Genomic DNA, 24,668 nt, shown 5'->3' with positions numbered 1-24,668 from the left:
GGCCAGCAAGTATTGAAAAAAAAGAATTAAAAGCTATTAAAAAGAAATTCAAAGATTTATCTCTCTTAAAGCAGCCAATTACATTTACTAACTAATTATTTCTCTTAGTTGTTCTTTAGAGCTCCATTCATGCACTTACACTGCCTTGTCAACTAAGCCTAGAAAGTACACACAATTAGATCAGTTACATGCCCTGCAGATAAAACCAACACCTCATTTACAATATTCCAGACATTTGCAACTAAAACATTCTGCCCTTGGAACTTACCAGAAATTCAATATCATGAACAGCAAGAAGGCATACTTAGCTAAAGAGCTGGAGGCATGACATTGCCAGTTATTCTTTAATTAATTACAACATGTTTTGCGAGTACGAAGGAAGCTTTGGAATTGAAAATGTTGTCAATTCATAATTTTCTCTGAGAACAGGCCATATATGTCACACTTCTATACATGAAGTGATGTAAATGTTAGATATATTGCCATGAGGCCACCTGCAAAGTGCCATGAAATTAGTAAAGAAATTGAAGGTTACTTTGCTAAAGATGCACAAAATCTTGACAAGTATCTTAAATACTGAACAGAAATCAGACAGAATTCAGGAGAGTATTGTTACACCCGAGTTTGTCCCAGGAAAGAGAACAAACCTTGATGATTTCATAAGATAAGGAAACTCCTGGTAGGGAGTACAGAAATTAGTGCTACAATTACACAATGCATCCCCATAAACTATGATGTTAAATTGACAGTGTTTATTTCTTTTCTCTTCATATGTGCAAGGAAGTTCATTTCTGTTCCAAAATGTAAAATTTTGTTGCATAGTTCTGTGCATTCACAGAATTGCAAAAATGATACAACGCAGGAGGTAGTGATTCAACCCAACAGGAGGGCAGCTGGTGGCTCATTGGTTAGCACTGCTGCCTCACAGTGCTGGGGATCTGGGTTTGATTCCACCCTTGGGTGACAATCTGTGTGGAGTTTCCACATGCTCCACATGTCTGCGTGGGTTTCTTCCACATGGTCCGATTTCCTCCCAAAGTCCAAAGATGTGCAGGTTAGGTGGACTGGCCATGCTAAACTGTCCATAGTGTTCAGGGGTGTGCAAGCCAGGTAGATTAGCCATGGGACATGCAGGATTACAAGGATATGATGAGGGTGCTTTTTGGAGGGTCTGTGTAGATTCAACGGGCTAATTGGCCTGCTTCCACACTGTAGGGATTCTATGACTGCGTAGCTATCTATGTATTTTAAGCTGGTGCCACTTCCTGCCTTCTCCCTAGACTCCTGGACATCATTTGTATTTAAATAATCATCCAATATCCTCTTTTGAGCCTCAAGTGAATCTGTCTCCACCACATATCCAGTCGCACATTCCTGATTCTAACTACTTGCTATGTGAATTTTTCTCCTCACGTTGCATTTTCTTCTTTTGCAAAACAAAGTTTAGAAGTATCTTCTGGCTCTCCATCCATTTACGAGTAGAAATACGTTTCCATATCTATCCTGTCTGAACTCCTCTTAATTTTGAAACCTGAGGCACTGAAATAAATTGGCTGATCTGTAATTTCTGGGCAGATCATTAAAATATTTTTTGAAATGGGCAAAATGTTTCCAATTCTCCTGCAACACCCCCAAATCCAGGGAAGATTGAAAAATAATTGTTAATGCCTCTGGAATTTTTAATCTCACTTCCTTGAATATCCTTGGATGCATCTCAGCTGGTCTCAGGGCCTTTCAATTTTAAGCGTCAACAGCTCATCCAATATCACCTTCCGGTCAACCCAAACCTTTCTCAGAGTAGAATTTCATACTCTGTCACCATGGTTTGGGTAACTCATGCCTTGTAGGCAAAGACAGATGCATTCATTTTAAACAAATTAGTCATGACTTTTGCCTCCAAACGTAAATCCCCTTTGTTTTCCCTGATACACCTACGACTCCGTCTATCAAACTTCACTATTGATTCACTTAAACAGAAACTGAGATTTTCTTCCATGTTAGCTGCCAGTCTTGATCTTTCTTTGCTTCTTGTACTTGCTTTTTTACCTCTCTTCTGAGTTCAGTGTGGTTGTTAATTTTAGTTACTTTCTGGCATCTGCCATAAACATAGTTTTTCTTTTTCCAACTTAACTTCTATCTCCATTGACATCTGAGAGTTATGAACTTGTTTGTTCTACCTTTCCCTTTGACTGTGCTAGAGCCGTCTCTTGTCTGAGGGTAGCAAGTTGTTCAGGTATTGCTTTTCCCATCAATCTTTGGTTTCAGACTATTCAATGTATGGTGCAAATGTTCTTGCCCCACTGAGGTCTGTTCTCTGGACTGACCATCATTTTCTACCATCATCCGAAAACTTAAAAGTATAGTGGGACAACAGGGTGTACAGCTGGATGAACACAGCAGGCCAAGCAGCATCATAGGAGCCAGAAAGCTGACGTTTCGGGTCAGACCCTTCTTCAGAAATGTCAGCTTTCCCACTCCTCTGATGCTGCTTGGCCTGCTGTGTTCATCCCAGCTGTACACCCTGTTATCTTATATTGTCCAGCATCAGCAGCTCCTACTACCTCTGTAACCACTTAAAGTATAGTGATTGTTGTGTCCTAAATGCTCCCCAACTGTCACTTGATCTTGACTCATTTCAGTCCTAAGAACCAGATCTAGTAACACTTCATTTCTCATTGAATGAGGTGAATTATTTCTTGTTGAAATAGGTAAATAATGTTGCAGAGATTTCACCTGAACACTGCCTTTACAATATCAAAACCCTCATCAAGATATGGGTAATTATAGTCCCTCACTATAATTTACATTATGATGCTTACACATCTCTAATTTCCTTGCAGATTACTAAATCCTTCCCACTAGCTGGTGGTCTAGGTAAATTACACTGAGCAATATAACTGCACTATTATTCCTTAGCTCTTGTCAACTCAATTCTGTCCTTGAGCCCTGCCAAACACCATCATTCTCCAGTGCTTCAATTCTCTTACACAACATCTGCCTTATTTCCTCTCCTATATTTTCTGAACTCCTTATGGCCTGGAATATTTAACATTCAGATTTGTCCTTGTTTAACCTAGATCCCTTATAACCAAACATTATAATCTCACAAGGCAATTTATGCTGTCAATCTCCAATTTTATTAACTATACTCTGTATTCACACATGAGCACTGTAATAGTGATTAAGGTTCCTTACTACCCCCCTCATTCCAACTCCATCTGTTTAGATACAATTTTAGTGATACCTGACTCTGAGCATTTTGTGCACCCTGGTGTTACTTTCTAAAATTCACGCCTAGTTCCACACTTCTGATTTAGTTTAATCCCTTTCAACTCAATTATTTGGGTTTGGATTTAAACATTAATGTTAAACATTATTAACATTATGAAAATTAAGTACTCTTGTCCTTGGTTCCTTCTTGTAACACATTTTGTTGATGTCTCCATTGGATCTTATTAAACTTCCAGAGGTGGCTCTTCAGCTCTACAAGAAGCAGCAGCTGAAGCACCACACATCTAGCTCCCAATCAATCAATACACACACTGTCATTTATCAATGTACCTGCTCAAATGCATCCACCCCGAAAAGTATAAACAAGACAGGAACATCAGGAGATGGTGGAATAACTGACAAAGATGTTGCAATAATTTTCACATCAGAGTCTCAGTTGGCACCTCAGATCTGTTGTTCGATAAGTTTCTAGACACAATGGTCAATTTGTCCAGATGTTTCCAGAAACAAAGTTAAGAAATATTGAAAGAATCCTGCAGTTTCATAATCGAGATGTTGAAAGACATGTAAATTTGGACACAGCAGCAAGTCTATCGCTATCTTTCCAAAGAAGCTCCAATGACTGCTTGAGTAGCTACTATCCAGATTTTGAATTGCACTTTTTCCCGTCATTGAGCATTGTTGCGATGAGCTGGCTAAAGGAGAGTGTACACTAATGAAAGTTGTAAAGGTGTAGTCCGATTATTTTCAAGGTGATTGCATTTATGTGCTACTCTCTTATTCAACTTCATCAACAGAAGTTGGATTTGGCTGTCCTGACACCAAAAATAACATCCTGAGGTCTGTGGTAAAAATGATTGAGGGTCATCTTGCACACAACAGTGTAACAGAGACATAGCTTAGCTCTATCACAGTCTCCTGTCTGTGGATTCCACTCAGAAAAAGCTCTACTATAGGCAGGCGTACACCTCAAACCAGTAGTTAATTGTGTTCTTGATATTTTCCAATCAACCTGCTCAAAGATGTTATTACACACCTTTGGAGATATGGGGCATGAACCTGAGCCTCCTGGCTCAAAGATAGAGACATTGCCACTGTGCCACAAGAGCTCCCATCGTCGTTAAATGGCATAAATTAAAGTCAAGTATATACAAGTGGGGATTGCATAAGAAGAGACACTGACTGGCACTGCTGGTAGATGGAAGTGTGAGGATATATAAATTTGTTTCCCTTTGTAAATGGATTTAAAGTAGATTTATTTCTGGTCTCCTGATTCAGCAATTGACCAGGAACCAGTCAGAGGTCTAAACTGATAAACATGCAAAACTCAATCCAAATTACCGTGGGAAAGTACTTATCTCAAAAATAAGAATTTATTTAGGTGTTTTGGGTGTTTAGGCCAAGTATCCTGCTCTGGAGATGTGTATGCATGATTACTGTAGTGATTGTAATGAGTTTACTCAGGTGGACCTCTCAGAATATGACTTTTCAGACTGGGGCTAGTCCATTCAGGAACCAGCTCTGAGGGAGTTTGTTTTGGTATCAAAAACTTTCCATATGTAAATAAAGGGTGACTTGGTGACAGGATAATTCTCTGTGGATTATTTCAATGATAACATATAACTGAGGCTCTGTTTCTCAGTCGTTATTTAATTGAAACACTGGAGGCTGTCCTTCGCAGAGTTCTTGAAACCTGTCAACTGAAGGAGAGTAGACAGTTCCAGTTAATCAATACTTTTCCAACAGTTTGTGGCCAAGGAAGAACGGGTGTATCACAGTGGCCTGCAATCAACCTTCTGTATCCTGTGCCATGATTGGCTGACCCCACAAATTCCAGAACCTCTCCTAGCTCCCCTTCCTTTCCAATTCCAGTTCAATTACCTCTTTACCAATGTCGACAAAACCAAAGAACTGATCATTGACCTCAGAACGAAAGGAGGAAACCATGGCCCCAGCTACGTCAACTGAAGTGAGGTCAAGAGCATCAAGTTTCTTGGAGTGTCGATAACTGGTGACCTGCCCTGGACTTCTCACGTAAATGTGACAGTCAAGAAGACACAACAACACCTCTTCTTCCTCAGGCGGATCAGGAAATTTGGCATGTCCTAAAAGTCCGTCACCAATTTCTACATATGCACTAATCAAAGCATACTGTCTAGGTGCATAATGGCCTGGTGTGGCCACTGCCCTGCCCAGGGCCATAAGAAACCACAGATGTGGTATGCACAGCCAAGACTATCACAAAAGCCAACCTTCCATCCTTGCATTGTATCTGCATGGCCCCTTGCCGCGGAAAGGCAGCCAACATCGTGAAAATCCCTTTGCCCCACCCCCCCCCTCCAATAATGACCTCCTACAACTTCCGTCAGGCAGAAGATATAGAAGCCTGAACACACGCACCAGCAGGTTCAGGAACAGCTTCTTTCCGGCCGTCATCGGACTGTTGAATGGACTGTAGCCTCAAAACCTGCAAGGCTCTAAGTCTTTTTGATCTGTATATCCTTTGCTTGCTGTGATCTGCCTGTGCCGCTCATAAACAAATCTTTTCACCATATTTTGGTACACCTGACAATAAAATCAAAATCAAATCAAACACATGATAAAATACCAGCCTAACTCCACGATCCCCAATGTGAAATGTGTCCTGGTTGTTGGGCACCAGCTCCAACAATCTCCAGCTGTGGTCCTCTACTATTTTTGAGTACCTAGCCCAGTCAGAATCACACTGAGAAAACAACAACAAAGTCCTGCCATTAAATTTGGTAGGATGCCTGCATTGTTGACATTTCTGTATTTTTATCTTGCAAACAAAGAAACTGAGAAGGTAGGAGCAGGACTAGGCCATTTGAGTCTACCCTGCCAGTCAACACGATCATGACAGATCATCCGATTCAGTTGTGCAAGCTTTCAGCCCATACCCGATTTTTCCGCTTTCGCCCCAAGAATTGTGTTTATCTCCTTCTGCTTCTGTACTACTGCAGACAGCCAATTGCCATAATGATGGAAACGTTGTAGTCATAGAGACGTACAGCACGGAAACAGACCTTTCACAGTCCGACTGATCCATGCCAATCAGATATCCTAAATAAATCTTGTTCCATTTGCCAGCATTTGGCCCATATCCCTCTAAACTATTCCTATTCATATATCCATCCAGATGCCTTTTATATTAAAAAAATACTCTACTCACTATTGTAGATTTACAAAAGGAAAAAACAGCAAGGTTGCACTTTAAAAAGTGATTTAGTTGATGCCCTGCAACACATACTTCAAGGTCAGCTGTGAATTTCACTGTTTATTTTTCTTACAACAAACCATAAGACCATAAGACCATAAGACATAGGAGTGGAGGTAAGGCCATTCGGCCCATCAAGTCCACTCCGCCATTTAAATACCACTTCCCTGCACTCTCCCTGTAGCCCTTGATTCCTTCTGAGATCAAGAATTTGTCGATCTCTGCCTTGAAGGCATCCAACGTCTCGGCCTCCACTGCAGTCTGCAGTAATGAATTCCACAAGCCCACCACTCTCTGACTGAAGAAATGTTGTCTCATTTCAGTTTTAAATATAGCCCCTCTAATTTTAAGGCTGTGCCCACGGGTCCTAGTCTCCCCGTCCAATGGAAACAACTTCCTAGTGTCCACCCCTTCTAAACCATACATTATCTTGTAAGTTTCTATTAGATCTCCCCTCAACCTTCTAAACTCTAATGAGTACAATCCCAGGATCCTTGGCCATTCCAGGGATCATCCGTGTGAATCTCCGCTGGACACGCTCCAGGGCTAGTATGTCCTTCCTGGAGGTGTGGGGCCCAAAATTGGACACAGTATTCTAAATGGGGCCTTACAAAGCCTCAGAAGCACATCGCTGCTTTTATATTCCAACCCTCTTGAGATAAATAACAACATTACATTCGCTTTCTTAATTACGGACTCTACCTGCAAGTTAAACTGACGTCCAGATATACTTGAAACTAGACAGCAAAGTCAGCAGCTGTCCAGGTTACTGCTGGGTCAGACAGCAATGTAGACTTCTTTCCCTGTCTGAATCACTGCCCATGTGGTCACTGCCTTTGTCTCTCTTTCTCCTTTTTAAAGTGACATTGGGGGGAAAGAGCTGATTAAAACAAAGTTCCAAAACAATGCAACAGTTTATAAAACAGTAATTACTGCTCGTAGAATTCCAGAAAATCAACTCTAATACTGAAAATATCTCAGCAAAGGAGCAGTTCTTCCCACTATTTATTACCATTCCCCATCTTGGATTACCCAGAATCCTTTTCTCTATAAATTCCAATTCACTGACCCGGATACAAACCCAGGTCGCAATGGTGAGAGTGCCGAACCCTAATCCCTAGGCCACCAGAGATAACAGATGAGGAATGAACTGTATGTTTTTTTATAATCATTACTAGATTGTTATCATTGTACTTTTGGTATATTTTTAACACAGGCATACAGGAAAAGCAGGTTTGCAGCTTATGCTTATTGTTCAGGAATGAGAAAACAACACATGCTTGACATGGATTTTTTTTATTCAATATAGGATAGAACTATAGACAGGTAAAAGGACACTTTCTGAAAGGAACCAGTTGATTGTGGTTCTGAAGAATACCAAGCAAACCTCTTCAATAGCTATCATAGGCTTTGCACTTGGTGCTCCCTATCTTACTCCAAGTAAGCCACCTTCAAAGATCATCCCCACTCACCTTGAACTGCAGCTTTGATGTATTAAGTACTTAGGAAAGCGAAAAGAATGTTATATCCTTTCTCCCCTCAGAGGGCAACTGAATGCAAAGGTAGGGAGGTTTTGCTCCACTACAGACGGCACTGATGTAACCTCATCCGCAGTACTGGTTACCGTTCTTGAGGAAGGATGTCAATATTTTGGAAGCAGTTCAGAGAATGTTTACTAGACTGATACTTGGAGTGCGCTGGGTGCCTGATGAGGAAAGGCTAGACAGACTAGGCCTGTATCCTCTGGAATATAGGAGAGTCTGAGGTGACTTCATTGAAACATACAAGATTCTGAGTGAATTTGACCAGGTGGAGGTTGAAATGTTATTTTCTCTTGTGGGAGAATCTTGAACTAGGGGTCATAGTTTTAAAATAACGGGGCATTGATTTTAAATCAAGTAGAATCATTTTTCTTTCAAAGAGTTTCAGTGTCTTTGGGATTCCCTTCCTCAAAAAGTAGTGAATGCATGACCTTTAAATACTTTTAAAGGCAGAGAGAGATAGTTACTTGATTATCAAGGGGATGAAAGATTACTGGGAATACACAGGAATTAGAGCTGAAGTCAAAATCAGATCAGCTGTGATCTTCCTGAATGGCAGAGCAGGTTTGAAAGGCCGAGTGGCCTACTCTTGCCCCTTGTTCATATGCTGCTGTTCTGGAGTTCCTGCAGTGGTCACTATTCCTAGGATAGAGAGTTGCTGTCTCTCTGATAGGCCAGGAGCTCGTGAAGGCAGGACTCATCCCTCTTAAAGCGGAAGCCATAAACTCAGGCAACCCACAACTGACAACTAAAATAGCCACACATGGCTTCCAGAGCTGGAAAATCCAGTCTTAGAGGGATATTTGGTAGGAGTTTACCTGGTATAATTACAAACTAAGCCCTTATCATTTGTGTGACATCCTCATTATGGCTTTGTCTAGTGCCCCATTGCTCACAACTTTCATGTCCAAATTGTGGACCCCCACTTCTGCAATAGAAATGAGCTCACATTAAAAGCTGGTCGAGAAGATTTTTAGTGAACTATACCCAAAATGAACCTAGGAGAGCAGAAACAACGTAAGTAAGAAACAACAACTTTCCATTCAATATTAACTTTGGACGAGTCACTTTCAGAATCAATGAAACTGTGTTTTAATGTGTTGGTGTCACTGTGAAATAACTGTACAATGGGCAATGTCCCATTTCTTGTGCACAGTGCACCAGCTGCGACCAGCCAGCTCAGTCAGTTGCCTGGGTTGACGAGATTCTCATCTCTTGGTTACATTAGTCAGCTAGAGTTTTTCTGATTGGCCCAGGTTCACACCCCAATCAATGACGTCGTAGTCAACAAGGTCCATCTAGTTCGAATCACTACACATTGCCTTGTCAGGCGGCAGGAACAATTACTCTCTGTCATGGGAACTAATTAAAAAAAGATGTCACTGAAAAACAATGTCCACAAGAGGCACTAGAAACTTGGTTGTTGCTAAATTTGCTGAAATTATATAGGGGCCAATTCATTTCCCGGATATAATGCCCATGCAACTTTGAGAGGCAGAATGTTATGTTGCTGAGCAACAGTAAGCTTTTTCGAACTCAAAGGTTTATACATTAGTCCTGCTACTTAGCATGTGTTACTTCAACTGCTCTTGACCCTGATGGAATATTGAGCAGAGACTGTAAACAACTCAGCCTCATTTTCCTAATCATTAGAATTCTGCTTTTGGAAATAGATTAGCCATTTTTACTGTCTGTGGTTTTTCACATGTATGGAAACACAAATGTTAGAAAAAAATTTCTTAAAAATTACATCCTATATCTTATACCATTCAGGATATCACTGTGTAAAACAGTTTATTTTCAAATACATAAAAACAACAGAGTGCTTTAGAGAGGGGCAATGACTAAAGAACAAAATTTGATCAGATTTGGGATCGCAAGAAGGGAAAACCAAAGTCACAGTAAAAAGAGAAATGCCTAGATATTAAGACATTTGAGGTAATAAAAGAATATAGGATTTAAGTTTCAAACAAATTGAAAAAAGAACCTCAAAACTCATGGACACAATACTGCTAAATAGAACCCATTCATTAGCACAAATACACAGGGGTTAAATTCAGACAGTGGCTCAGCATGAGAAATTCAATATTGTCTGACTGCTAACATGGAACAATAGTGCTACAGCATTCAAAACTACAAAGTTGCCATGACTTGTTGTGGGGGTGGTGGGTTAAGCCTGTATTGAAAAGTCAGACAAGCAAATGTCACAGTTGCACCTGCCACTATCTGATGCAATCAAGGGATTGACCACCTAATACAATAATATTTGATAATGATCATTCTTATGATGAGCTCTCTTTGAGGACGCGAATTGTTAATGGAAACCTTTCTCCATTGGGAGACCAAGTGTTGATATTGTTCATCTCTAAAGGGCAGAGGAGAGGTTTAGAATGGTTGAAAATTACTGATTGTGTTGTTTGGACTGTTTTACCATGGCTAAGAACTATATTGTTTCTCTCATCATACATAGCTAGACTTGTGTGTAATCAATGCTGGATAATCAGCCATGTGGGGATCCTGAGTGTTCCAGCCAAATCACAGTGATCCTGGTCTGGTGAGGTCTGTATTTAGGAGGAGGGTCAAGAATGGCTGATCTGGCTCGTGGACCCATAGTTTTCACCAGAAAAACCAGTTATGTGAAGCATGGTAAGTTATCAACCAAATCCAAGTGATATTGGGGTTGAAATGTTAAGGTATCACAGAAGTAACAACCAAATCAAAGTTTGGGTTTGCATTAAGTAAGCAAAGTGTGAGCAGAAACATGAGGTTTACGATAAAGGTTTTTATTTCCTTCATACATTATGGTGACTTTGTGGTTTTGGGTGGGAGCAGAGGTTATATCATAGAGTTCAAATTGGCTACACCAATGAAGGTGTTGTCATTTAAACTAGTTTAAAGATGTTGTCTAAGAGTTTTAGAAGGTTTATTGTAATAACCAAGTTTGTCATTGTTTCTTATAAAATCCGAAAGTTAAACAACTATTGAAAGAATCATTGCCCACTTGTTTAATCTCTCTTTAACATTCTGAAGCCTCCTTAACTCTTCTTTACAATTCACTTTTCTATATATCCTTGCAACTTCAGCAAATTTAGCAACCTTACCTCTGGTCCCTTAATTCAAGTCATTTATATAAATTGTAAAACGTGGAGGCCCCAGCATTGGTCCCTGTGACATGCTACTCACGTACATCTTGCTCACCAAAACATGATCCATTTATGTCCAGTCTGTTTCCTGCTGGCTAACTAGCCAATCTTCCATCCATACCAATAGGTTACTTTCTACACCATGAGTTATTATTTTCCACAATTACTTTTGTTGCGACACCTTATTAAATGACTTTTGGAAAATCTAAGTATAATACATCCACAAGTTCCTCTTTATCCAGAGAACGTGCTACTTCCTCAAAGAACTCCAATAAAGTCATTGAACATGACTTCCTCTTCACAAAACCACATTAACTTTTCCTGACTACCTTGATTTTTTTCCCCCCTAAATGCCCTGCTATGATGTCTTTAGTAACAGCTTGTAACATTCTCCTGCTTACAGATATTAATCTAACTGACCTCTATTTTGGTGGTGATGGTGCAGATGGGGGGGAGGGGGGTGGGGAGGCGGCACAACAGCACTCCATCCACCCAAGATATCTCATCTCTCTACGCTAGCTGCTCGATTGCAAACACTGTTCATCTAGTGGAGGGCTGCCTCCTCATTGACAGCCTGGAGTTCGAGCCAATTTGCATTAGTCAAAAGCTCTTAAAATCTCCAACCTCTCTCAACTGGCAGCTCTCACTTCTGGGTTTGAATCCTCTCAGGATCACAGATATCTCCATGATGTTCAACTTGCCACGGACAGCAGCACTCACCATGTGCTGAGATCCACACAGTGCAATGCAGTGACACATGCACATTCTAAACCTTTCTCTCCAACAGCATCACATCACACTGGCTCAGGGCTGCATCACTCCACATTCCACTTCATCCTCCAACTCATTCATCATTCTAACAAGAAACTTTTTCTTTTACTTTCAGGCATCAAGGCCCACAAGATGCAACAACTCAAAGATAACCTCTGGAACGTTCCCCTCTGCCCCTTCCCTCTGTTTCCATCCCCTCTCCCAAAGCCCCCTACCCACCTGTCAGGCATTCACCATCCCCCACTAACCTTCCACTCTCTGATGCTGAAAGATCTGTATTCAGCAAAGGTCTCAGCTTTATACCTGTGTCCCCACTGTAACAAATTTCGTGCAGGACATGACGACAAACTCTTCTTTCGTCGTTTTTGCCTCCGTGCCTATTTCTTTGGAAAAGAGACTTCTCCCCATCCCACAGAGCCTTTCACCAAGTTGCAACACTCTCCCTCTGCCTGGACCCCTCCCTCCGGCCTTTTACCTGCACTAGATTCTGAGGACGGGTCACCGGACCTGAAATGTGACCTCTGATTTTTTTCTTCAGAGATGCTGCCAGACCTGCTGAGCTTTTCCAGCAACTTTGTTTTTGTTCTTTAGATCAGCTCCCAGCACAGTGTGGGTCAGCCTGAAGTGAAAATTCACCTGTCATGAGGGTGCCAAACTCAGAACATTCTATGCAGGAAAGCATAGAGCAACTACAATCCTACTGAATTGTGGCAGAATAGACTCCAGCAGCTAAACTGTGCACATGTTGGTCCTGTGTGGAAAAACTCTTTTCAAAAGAAGTTGCGTAGGAGGATAATTTGAGGGAAAAAATAAACAAACTTGTTCCACTAGTGGATTTTGTGGATAAATGTGCATGAGCCACACAGATCAAAAGATCCCGGCTTCTGTACTGCTGTTTGAGGACTAATCTCTTAGTGCTTTTCCTTAACGGCGGGGGGGGGGGGGGGGGTCAGCCAGGATTCCCACGCTATTTCAGTGACTTCAGCCACAATGTGCATAAGTGTAGATGACAAAGTCAGCACGGGGCTCAGCTCTGATTTCCCCAAAGATTAGCTGCGGTTAGATTTTTATTTCAATTTCAATGAATTCTTCTTATCAAGATGGGAATATCAATGCTGAGGAATGGGTCACATTCCATTTCAGGTACCCAGCATCACGATCACTCACTTCCAAGTAATACATGACACCATTAGGTGCAGAGTAATAGCCTATTGCTTTGGCCCAATGTGCCTCAGCACCAGAACAATACCTAACGCTACACTTCCCCTTATAACTTAAAAATGTTATTGGTTAAGCGAGTTTGCAGAATTCGTGCAAAATAAAGATGTATGTTGCAGATTAAATGGAGACTGCTCAAGTTTAGTTTACACAATAACAAAGTGTGGAGCTGGATGAACACAGCAGGCCAAACAGCATCTTAGGAGCACAAAAGCTGACGTTTCAGGTCCAGACCCTTCATCAGAAAAGGGGGATGGGGAGAGGATTCTGAAATAAAGAGGGAGAGAGGAGGAGGCGGTCCGAAGATGGGTAGAGGAGAAGATAGGTGGAGAGGAGACAGTATGGGTGGGGAGGTAGGGAGGGGAATAGGTCAGTCTGGGGAGGACGGACAGGTCAAGGGGACGGGATGAGGTTAGTAGGTAGGAAATGGAAATGCGGCTTGATGTGAGATGAGGGGATAGGTGAGAGGAAGAACAGGTTAGGCAGGTGGGGACGAGCTGAGCTGGTTTTGGGATGCAGTGGGGGGGAGGGGAGATTTTGAAGCTTGTGAAATCCACGTTGATATCATTGGGCTGCAGGGTTCCCAAGCGGAATATGAGTTGCTGTTCCTGCAACCTTCGGGTGGCATCATTATGGCACTGCAGGAGGCCCAGGACGGACATGTTGTCTAAAGAATGGGAGGGGGAGTTGAAATGGTTCGCGACAGGGAGGTGCAGTTGTTTATTGCAAACCGAGCGTAGGTGTTCTGCAAAGTGGTCCCCAAGCCTCCACTTGGTTTCCCCCATGTAGAGGTAGCCATACTGGGTACAGCGCATGCAGTATGCCACATTAGCAGACGTGCAGGTGAACATCTGCTTACTTGACACAAGATTCTTGTGGTCAACACACAGTACAGATTTTCATCCTATTAATCTAACCTGAACAAAAACTGGGATGATGCAATGTGAAATTTAAAAAAGTCTTTTCATAATAATTTTCTTGGGTCTCATCCAGAAAAAAGGTAGAATATTAGCAACTCAGTTTTTAAACATAATATTAAACATAAAGATAAGAACACTCATATCTTACTGCTGCCAGTAAGATCCCAGGTAAATTTCTCCCGATTAACAAAATGCTGCTGGTGCTGGGCAGACAGCTTAGACTGGTCTTATTCTGCTTCCGACAAAATTGCTGGAGGAGGGAATGCATTATGGAATAGCCAAAATACACATTTTCTAAAATTCCTCATACCTGCTTCCCAACAGCTGTAAAGATTCTGCTCAATGTGTCCAGTTCTAATTCCCTTATTTGTGATGAAGTGGAGATCCAGACAAGGTTCAGAGGAGAATCACTCAATTAATAACTTGTTCAAAATACATTTTTACCCTGGTGGACTTAGACAGTTTGTTCTTTTACTATAGGTAAGTGCCAATTTTATGACATGAGAAGTGGGGCCCTGTCCACAAGGGTCGATTGTTTGTATTCAGCAGCTTAGGAACAAAGGGAGTCATCTACGGAAATTATACAACTAACCCCAGGAACTCAATTTTAACCATCTTCTCTGAACAGAAGTCCTTCAAAATCTTTTCTCCCCGAAATTATACTGGAATTTTTTAAAAAATCTACCCCATTTGTGCCTTTCCTAGAAAATGACATGACTGCTTTTGTTGAGAGAGCATTAGGGGCTATAATATTTTGTTGTAGCATGATGAAATTGAGTAGATTTGATTGACTAGCTGACATTTCTCTGTTTGCCTTTTTAAATGACCTAACCAAATGCATTATCGATTTCTCCGCTCAATATAATCTAGATTATATATTTAATCCAACAGGGCATGGCAACACACTTTTACACAAACATTTGAACTAAAGCTTCAGGACATGTTCAAGATCTGAGAAAGTAACAGGCTCCATGTTTTAGGCATGCAATGTAACACAAAAGCATTTGTTTAGCTGACCTTGCCAGGTGCCATGATGGAACACAAGATCCATGAAGCTTGTTGGGAGTGTGGCATGGGCATGTTTGTTTGTGGTGGCCATTTTGTCCAAAGAATTTCTTTTTGAAACAGACTCTTAAGAGACTAAGGCATACCAACAAGAGAAAGCCTTGACGCTCCCTGAGCCCATTCCTTCACTTGGATAGATTATAAATGATCTATACTACAACTTAACTTGACTACCTTTGTTCCATATCCTGAAATCCTTTCGTGCTAAAAGAAATCAGTTTTGACAATTTCAATTAAGTGCTGATCTTTTGCTACAAAGTCACATTCGCAGCCTCTTTTAAAATCCCTCGATTCCTTCAGTCCCAAAATCGCTCACTCAGTTTTGCGTGTATACAAAACACCCTCTCAGATGGACAATTCCAACGATTCATAACTTTCTCAATGAAGAAGGTTCTCCAAGCTCTCATTCATACATGGTCAAACGCTTAACCTGAGATTAAGACACTGGGTTTAATACTTGCTAGCCAGATAACTTACCTCTTCATAAAACTTCAACTGGGGAACAGCTTCATCTATTTCATTCAGACAAAAATCTTTAAACAGCAAAAATCCTGAAAAACAAAAAGCAAGAAATATTAATATTTGAGGAATTGTACAGATGTCCATGGTGTACAAATTACTGTTGCTGATAGCATCAAATATGCCTAATGCACTTGTACTGAAGAGTTTCTTCTTTCTATTTTAACAGCTTGTTAAGGTTATTTTAAATGAGTTAGTGACTCTGCAAATCCAGAAATTCTGTTCACTCTAGCAGTGGAGAATGTGTATTCAGCTGCCTAGGCCTTAAAACTCTGGACCCATTGCTAATTATGCATTTGGTCACCTTACCTAATTTGTTTTATGTGGTCAATTGCCAAACAGTGTCTAATTAACATTTCTGTGAAGCACTCAGTATATTTTCCTGCATTAAGGTGCCACACAGCTACAAACTACTAATAAAATAGCAATGGACGAGGGGTTGGAGATAGAATTCAGAATTTGATACATATAGACTATGCATTCGCATGGTAACCTCACCAGCGTAACTTCCTCTCTTGTGCTTCTGAAAGAATGTTTTAAATGCACAGCAGTTGTTGCCTGATTCAATGACTGAATCCTAACTGTTTGTGTTGATGGTTTTCTATATTTTATTTTTAATTCATGGGAACTGGGCATCACTGGCTAAGCCAGCACTTATTGTCTATCCCCAAATGCCCTTGAAAAAGATGGTAGTGAGCCATGTTCTTGAGCCAATGCAGTAATATGGTAGAAGTACACTGGCAGTGCTACTAACAACAAAGCTCTTGAAGGAACAGCAAAATAGTTCTAAATCAGATTGGTGTATGGCTTGAAGGGGAAGTTGCAGATTTTGATTGTCAAGCTAAACAAGCTACTTTAAAACATCTATCTTTCATAGTTTGGTAAAAATCTAAAAAAAACAGTAACTGTTGCAGCAAGTCAAATAAGATAAAATGAAAAGAATGATCTTAGCAGGCTTAAACTATTAGATACCAATGTTTAAGCAACTGAAATCGATTTTCACTGGTCAAACAGTGGAAATAACTCATTGAGGAAGAACATCAGCTGATTATATGTTCTATCATATGATTCAAGGCATAATTTTCAAAAGGAACGATCTGACGAATAAAAACTTGCTGGCGGGTGGGGTGGACGAAAGAGATGAAATGATCATGGAGGAGGGAAGAGGGTGTTTGAACATTCTTCCTGCCTTTGGCACCAAGAAAAGGATCTGCTGTTCTCCAGGAAGTCTGTTTGCAAGTCAAAACTCAGTGTGTACACCATCACAGTCATGTTTCAGCCCCACCCTAATGCTGCAGGCAGTGAAGAGGTATAGTATTGCTTTGTTTGTTAGGTAAACTTCAATAAATGCCTTTTCCTCTGAAAAAGGAATTTGTGATTTAGGTTATTTTAAGGAGTGAAATAATCTTGGAGGTCACCAGAGCCCATAGTCACTGCAATTCCTCAAGCAGAACACAATTTTCCTTTTTACTCCATCAAAACTCTATTTCTAAAACCCCTACTAAAATCGCATCTTTACTTTGCGTGTTCCAGTCAAAACAGTCCTAATTATCTAACGTTTTTCTTCTATCTAGTTTCCCATTCCAATGCATCACCCTGGTGAATCATATAGTACAGAAGAGGTCGTTCAGTTCATCACGTCTGCACCAAAACAACCACTCAAAATCCACACTAGTCCCTTTCTCAGCTCTTGGTCCATAACCTGGAATGTTATGACATTGCAAGTGCTCAGCCAAATACTTAATAAAAATTGTGAGCTTTCCTGCCTCAACTACCCTCCCAGGCCCAGATACCCACCTCTAAATGAAAACATTTTTTCTTCAAATTCCCTCTATACTTTCTGACTTTCACCTTAGAATTGTCTCCTTGTTATCGACCCTTCAACTAAGGATAAAAGCTGCTTGCTGTCCAACCTGTCCATTCCCCTCATAACATTATACACTTTCTCAGCCTTCTTCACCATGAAGAAAACAACCTAAGGTTACACAACCTCTGCTCATAGCTAAACTGCCCCATCGCAGGCAACACCCTGCTCTACCTCCTCTGCACCTCCTTCAGTGTAACCATACCCTTCTTCCAGTGTAATGACCAGAACTGCACATAGTACTCCGGTAATGACCTAATCAAAGCTAGGTACAGGTCCAACATAATCTCCCTGATTTTATAATCTACACCATGACTGCTGAAGACAAGTGTGTCTTTTCCATTACCTTATTGACTGATCCTGCTGCCTTCAGGGATCTATGTTTAAATTCCTCAGTTCATCTGAGCTTCCTAGTGTCCTGCCATTCATTGAATACTCCCTTACCTTGGTACATCTTCCAAGGTATATCACCTCACATTTTTCAGGGTTAAATTCCATCTGCCACTGATCTGCCCATCTGACAAATCCATCTATATCCTCCTGCACAAAAACAAATTTACTGGAAAAGTTCAGCAGGTATGGCAACATCTGTGAGGAAAAAAAATTGAGTTAACATTTTGGGTCCAGTGACCGTTCCTCAGAACTCAGATACTGCCAGACCTGATGCGCTTTCTCAGCAAATTTGTTTTTGTTCCTGATCCACAGCATCCACAGTTCTTTCTATTTTTGTGTCCTCCTGTAACCTATTTCTTCCTCAGGGTTAACTGTCTAACCAATCTTCATTTCATCTGCAAACTTTGTCAGAAGTACCCACGTTTTCTTCTATTGTTAATATACATATTACAAACAAATGCTATCATTTTTCTAACGCGTTAATAGCTTTTACATAGAAAGGGATGTAAAATACCATGCTGCTAGAAATCTGAAACAAGCAGAATTCTGGAGAAACTCAGCAGTCTAGTAGCATCCGTGGACAGAAGCTCTTCTGAAGAGTCATGCTTGTCTCAAAATACTAACTCTGTTTTTCTCTCTACAAATGCTGATTGCTGCCAGATCTGCCAAGTTTCTCCAATATCTTTTCCATATTGAGAGTACTCAGAAGTGTACGTATTACTCTAACATCAACGAACTAATGCATTATATTGGAGTTGGGTGAGGTTAGTTAGCTCAGTTGGCTGGATGTAACGTGACACCAATTGTTCAATTCCCACACTGGCTGAAATTACCATGAAGGACTCTCCTTCTCAACATCCCCCATCTCCTGTGGCATGGTGACCCTCAGGTTAAATCATCACCAGTCATCTCTCTCTAATGAGAGAGCAGCCCTATAGTTCTCTGTGACTATAGTGACTTTACCTTTTACGTAAATTAACTTTCATTTATTTACTTTGGTACTCCATGTCTGAGACTTCTAAAACTTCAATTTCTATTTGCCTTTACATGGTTTCACCTACTGCAGTCCTACTTTTCACAGATTTGAATCCATCACATTCTCTCCACTGACTCCCTTTTGGGTGCCCATCAATTATATCAGAGATAATAGGAACTGCAGATGCTGGAGAATCCAAGATAACAAAGTGTGGGGCTGGATGAAGGGTCTAGGCCCGAAACGTCAGCTTTTGTGCTCCTGAGATGCTGCTTGGCCTGCTGTGTTCATCCAGCCCCATCAATTACATGTTGGGTTTTCTTTATTTCATCTCCTAAGCCATATTACATCTCACTAAATGAAATTAAGCCATTCATCTCCATTCTATTAACATCTGACTTCCTGAATTACTTATTCTTTGTCACTAAAATTCCCATACTTTTGTTGCATAATTTTCCAGATTATGTTCCCTATATTCAAGCTCAAATCATCTTTATCAACAGACTCCTAAAACAGGTCTAGAATTTTTCTTGAACTAAACCCCATCAATTTTTTTCCAGTCCAAAAGCCATCTATGTGCCCCTTTTCTTTGTTTACAACCCACCAATCTTTCTTCAACCAGCATTAACACAGTTCTACTTGCACACAAGGCAACCTGTAATCAATCATTAGAACACTTTCTGTGCGTCTCATGCATATTACAGACTTTTACAGTCTTTCCATATAGAATGACAAAAACAAAAACAAAGCTTCACAGGATGCCACCCGCGCCCAATCAACAAACACTGCTCACCCTCCAAAAATTCAAATGCCCAGAAGTAATCTGCACACCTGTCATCAACCGGACACAATGCAAGGTTAACTAAAGAGGAAACACCACAGAAAAACAGTACGAAAATCAGCCACAGTAGAGTCTAACAGTACCGTTAAATTGTTCCATTAGAAAATCACAAGGAAGTAAAATGTTGGTTCCCTGTTTTCACAATAGGCTGATGGAATCTGACACCTAAACTCATTCTGGGAGTTAACCAGATTATTCAAAAATGGGAAGTTTGAAAATGAACCTCAAGAAACAGCGGCATAAGATAGGTTTATTGTACAGCTAGTATGATCAGATTAAGCATAAGGAAGAACATTACCACAGATCAGCAGAACAAAAACAAAACAAGCTGATCTCAGTATATCTTGTTGTCAATGTTTCTGGCTTAACTTTTTGTCGACTAAGCTGATTATACTGCCTCTCAAGGGTATATACATCTATCGTTGACATTTTCAAATATGTTACAGAACAATGGGGGAAAAAAAAGAGTAATATCGAAGCCAATATGCCACCAAAATAAGAACCTTGCTTATGTGAATACAGGTTGATGTGATATTCTCAGTTCAGAAGCTCATATTTCTCCCACCATAGGTGATGAAACTGGAGCGAACACCATCTTACCTAAGTGTTGCATAATTTACGATGCTCTCAACCAGACACAGTATAAAAAAATCATTAATTACATGGGTAACACTTTCAACATTTCACGCTTGCATATTAGGAAAATTGCATATTGTTGTTCACCATTACTATCGTTGTTAAAAACAAGACTTTATCATACAGAAGAGGGAGATCTAAGGTAGGCCCTTAATCCAGAGTCAGGATATCATTTTTAACAAGCATTTCATGGCAATGTCATTGTTTGCAAATAATTTTAAATCCAGGCTTCAAGAGTGCTTGATCCAATAAAATAATTTTTTTTTCTGCGCGATGGTCTTCCACAGTGACATGGTAAGGAATAGAGGCCACGTCACACTAAGTTACTAACCAAGGCTCGAAAGGTTCTGGTTTCTCTGTGACAGATTAATATGATAGCATCAATACTTGAAAAACACTTGAGACGCTATCCTACAATTGAAAACAGGTAAGTTTTATTTTCCTTCAGGTCCATACTTGCTTTCATTTTTGAGCGAGTCAGTAGGGACTCCAATTCTGAAATAACTATGCGAACACTGTTAAGATGGGCTTATTCCCATCTGGATATATTTCAACTCAATGAGTTGGCACTGGGATTACTAATTAAATGATGAGCACACTGAACCTGCTACACCGGGAGAAAGATTTTCATTTTGCACGTGTACCGTTTTGCTGCACAGTCAGATATAGCAGTTAGTTTAGCACAAGACAAGCAGTCAGGCAGATAGAGGCACAGGCATAAATTGTTAGCCAAGTGCAGATCAATGAGAAAAATGGTACACAGGCTGAGAAACAGATACAGATACAATTGTGGGCACTGACAAGCAGAAACCTTCTGACAAACCACAATCGATGAGAATACCCCCTTTAGCTCACATTACATTGCCCTGGTAGCCTCCTTATGCCAATATATCATACACACAGTGAAATTAACATGCCTCAATGGCTAGAACTATACTTTGGTGCTGATGGCTAAGGAAATGAGGAAGAAAAAATACCTCAATGAGGTCACTACATCCCTGGAAAGGTATATATGAACTTGAAAGATTATCTGAGACTAAAAGAATCAAAAGATATAGGACTAAGATGGGAAAGTTGAGTTGAGGTAGAAATTCATCTTTAGTTTTATTAAATGACAGAGCAGACTCGAGGGACTCATGATCTACCCAGCTTCCTTGTCTTCTGATTTTAGGTGTTGCTCAGTGACACATAGATCTTAATGCACCTAATATCATTTCTCTGTCAATAATCTGTTTTATTTTGTCTTTAAAATTTCATCAGTGCAGTGTTGAAGGTGGTCACAGGCTGGTGTGTCACACTCAGCTTGTGAGATCCAATCTTCACCTCAGGCACCATCAACCTGACCAAAGTAGGATAGGGAGCATTGCATATTGATTGAAGTAATTAGCTCAAATCCTATTGTAATTTGAAGACCTCCAGAAACTTAAAATAGGTATGAGAATTATTTTTGTGTTACAGAAAGATTAAAGAAGTGACATATGGCCAAGTATATGTAGAATTGACAGGCCATCAGATGGCGGTGATAGACAAGAAGGGGATGAACACCACAGTTACCAAAGCAGCTACCTAGATTGAAAATGAGGTTGTGGCCACTGGAAAAAAATGCCATCCCTACCACCTTATGAACGTCAGGGAGCACGGTGAAGAATTTAATTACTTTAGCAGACCAGAGACCGTAGTCATCCAGCATTGTTAAACTAAGCCTGCCTTCCAGTTACAATGATCTCTCTGAGAGATTTGAAAAAATTATTTCCACTAATTCTGAGGGTGTCCTTTTACAAGATGAAAAGTCTCATGTAAACTCTTGCACAGACTTGACATTGTACTCGACATTCTGGATATAGGGAACATGGTTTCAAGATAAGAGTCAACCATTAAGTACCAAGAGACTTCACTCAAGAGAGCTGTAGAATTTTTGGAAGTCGCTAACCTAAGGCTTGTGAATTCAGATGTTAAGTACATTCAACGTTGAGACTGAAAAAACGTTTGGGCAATCAGGCAATTAAGGAATATGTGGATAGGGCAGGGAATGTGGAGTTGAGACAAAGGTCAGCCCTGATGTGACTGACTGATAGACCAGACTCAGAACAATGAACCTCCTCCTAGCTCATAAGTTTTTAAGAGTTGCAGTTTGACATTTCGTTATCACTACGTAATGGGACAACTTTCGCACTCATTTGAATGAATGCATCAGCCTGTAATCACCACGAGAGCTGTGCAGCAGATGGGAAGCCCCAAAACTCTCAAATACTAAAAAAAAATTCAAATTTGGCAGGAAACTTTTAGAAATACCACAAGACGGCATATGCTAAATTTGTTTTTTTTGCGTCAGCCATAGAATGAACTGCCAACAAGTGTATCATGAGACCCCCTCTACTCTAATTTACATACAAACTCAACTCTTTGGACTACTATGATAAGCTGTCATCATTTCCTTCTCGAGGTCTGAGTACTTCACATTGTATGTTGCCAATCTTTTAATTTTAAAAATTAGTAAGTTAAGATTTATACTGATTAACATTTAGAGCAAGAAGTGGAGGGCAAGTCACTGGTGAAAGATGAGGAAGGAGCCTCTGTTAGTCTGCCACTCCAAGGTACGTGGAGGGGGAGAAAAGACAGCACAGCATTGGGATGAATGATGCATGAAACTGCCCAAAGGTCAGGCTTTTTCTGAAATTGCTGGAAACATATGAATGCAAAAACAGAGTGGAGGAATAGGAAAGAAATCCACACTAATGGATGTCGGCCTTATGCCTTTATTGAGGCTGTCAGATTTCACCTTGGAAATCGGAAAACCTCTAAAAGAGGAAAGGCTTTCCTGTTCTCTGGTTAGTTCCTCTTCACCTGCAAAAGTTTTTGACAGCACAACTCAACTCCACATTTTGTCAATACTTGTTGGATGTCTCCGCAGGAGAGATCTCACCTGAGAATTTCCATTCTTTGCATGTATCTACCAGCCAAAAAATTTTGGTACCGCAAGAAGAAAACAGATAGTTTTGGAGGGAAGCATTTAAGCAACACTGAAAAAGGAAAAAAAAACATAACTTTTCTGTTTTTCTTCAAAGTAAAACTATGGAATCTTTTATCTCTCTTTTGAAACAAAAAGAACTGTGCTACAGTGGAGCATCAACTTGGATTGTGTTTCTGACTCAGAGGCAAGAGTGCTATCAATTAAGCCTTAGGTGATGCAGGAAGTTGAAAAGGCATGGGGAAAAGAGAGAAGCGAGTGGTATCGCTTGATTCTTTCATGTTCCACTAGCATACAGTTTTCTATCTCTAATCCTTACTTATTAAGTTATCTACAGTTAATATGGAAAAACACATCTTAAAGATGAGATATAGTATCAGAGATAATGGGAACTGCAGATGCTGGAGATTCCAAGATAATAAAATGTGAGGCTGGATGAACACAGCAGGCCAAGCAGCATCTCAGGAGCACAAAAGCTGACGTTTCGGGCCTAGACCCTTCATCAGAGAGGGGGATGGGGAGAGGGAACTGGAATAAATAGGGAGAGAGGGGGAGGTGGACCGAAGATGGAGATTAAAGAAGATAGGTGGAGAGAGTGTAGGTGGGGAGGTAGGGAGGGGATAGGTCAGTCCAGGGAAGACGGACAGGTCAAGGAGGTGGGATGAGGTTAGTAGGTAGCTGGGGGTGCGGCTTGGGGTGGGAGGAAGGGATGGGTGAGAGGAAGAACAGGTTAGGGAGGCAGAGACAGGTTGGACTGGTTTTGGGATGCAGTGGGTGGGGGGGAAGAGCTGGGCTGGTTGTGTGGTGCAGTGGGGGGAGGGGACAAACTGGGCTGGTTTAGGGATGCAGTAGGGGAAGGGGAGATTTTGAAACTGGTGAAGTCCACATTGATACCATATGGCTGCAGGGTTCCCAGGCGGAATATGAGTTGCTGTTCCTGCAACCTTCGGGTGGCATCATTGTGGCACTGCAGGAGGCCCATGATGGACATGTCATCTAGAGAATGGGAGGGGGAGTGGAAATGGTTTGCGACCGGGAGATGCAGTTGTTTGTTGCGAACTGAGCGGAGGTGTTCTGCAAAGCGGTCCCCAAGCCTCCTCTTGGTTTCCCCAATGTAGAGGATGCCGCACCGGGTACAGTGGATGCAGTATACCACATTGGCAGATGTGCAGGTGAACCTCTGCTTAATGTGGAATGTCATCTTGGGGCCTGGGATGGGGGTGAGGGAGGAGGTGTGGGGACAAGTGTAGCATTTCCTGCGGTTGCAGGGGAAGGTGCCGGGTGTGGTGGGGTTGGAGGGCAGTGTGGAGCGAACAAGGGAGTCACGGAGAGAGTGGTCTCTCCGGAAAG

General features: G+C 41.0%; 1 protein-coding gene across 2 annotated transcripts in view; it reads right to left on the bottom strand.

Annotated features, from left to right (window-relative positions):
• Nucleotides 1–24,668, bottom strand: part of grk3 (G protein-coupled receptor kinase 3) — a 278,643-nt gene that overhangs the window by 119,344 nt on the left and 134,631 nt on the right. For both annotated transcript variants that reach the window (XM_048555682.2, XM_059655001.1), the window contains one exon: nucleotides 15,602–15,675. In XM_048555682.2, coding sequence (XP_048411639.1) covers nucleotides 15,602–15,675 — 74 coding nt within the window. The remainder of the gene's footprint in view (nucleotides 1–15,601; nucleotides 15,676–24,668) is intronic.

Source organism: Stegostoma tigrinum, chromosome 26, assembly GCF_030684315.1.
Source record: "Stegostoma tigrinum isolate sSteTig4 chromosome 26, sSteTig4.hap1, whole genome shotgun sequence".
NCBI lineage: Eukaryota > Metazoa > Chordata > Chondrichthyes > Orectolobiformes > Stegostomatidae > Stegostoma > Stegostoma tigrinum.
Note: the sequence above shows the minus strand (reverse complement) of the source record. Positions and strands in the feature narration are given on the sequence as shown.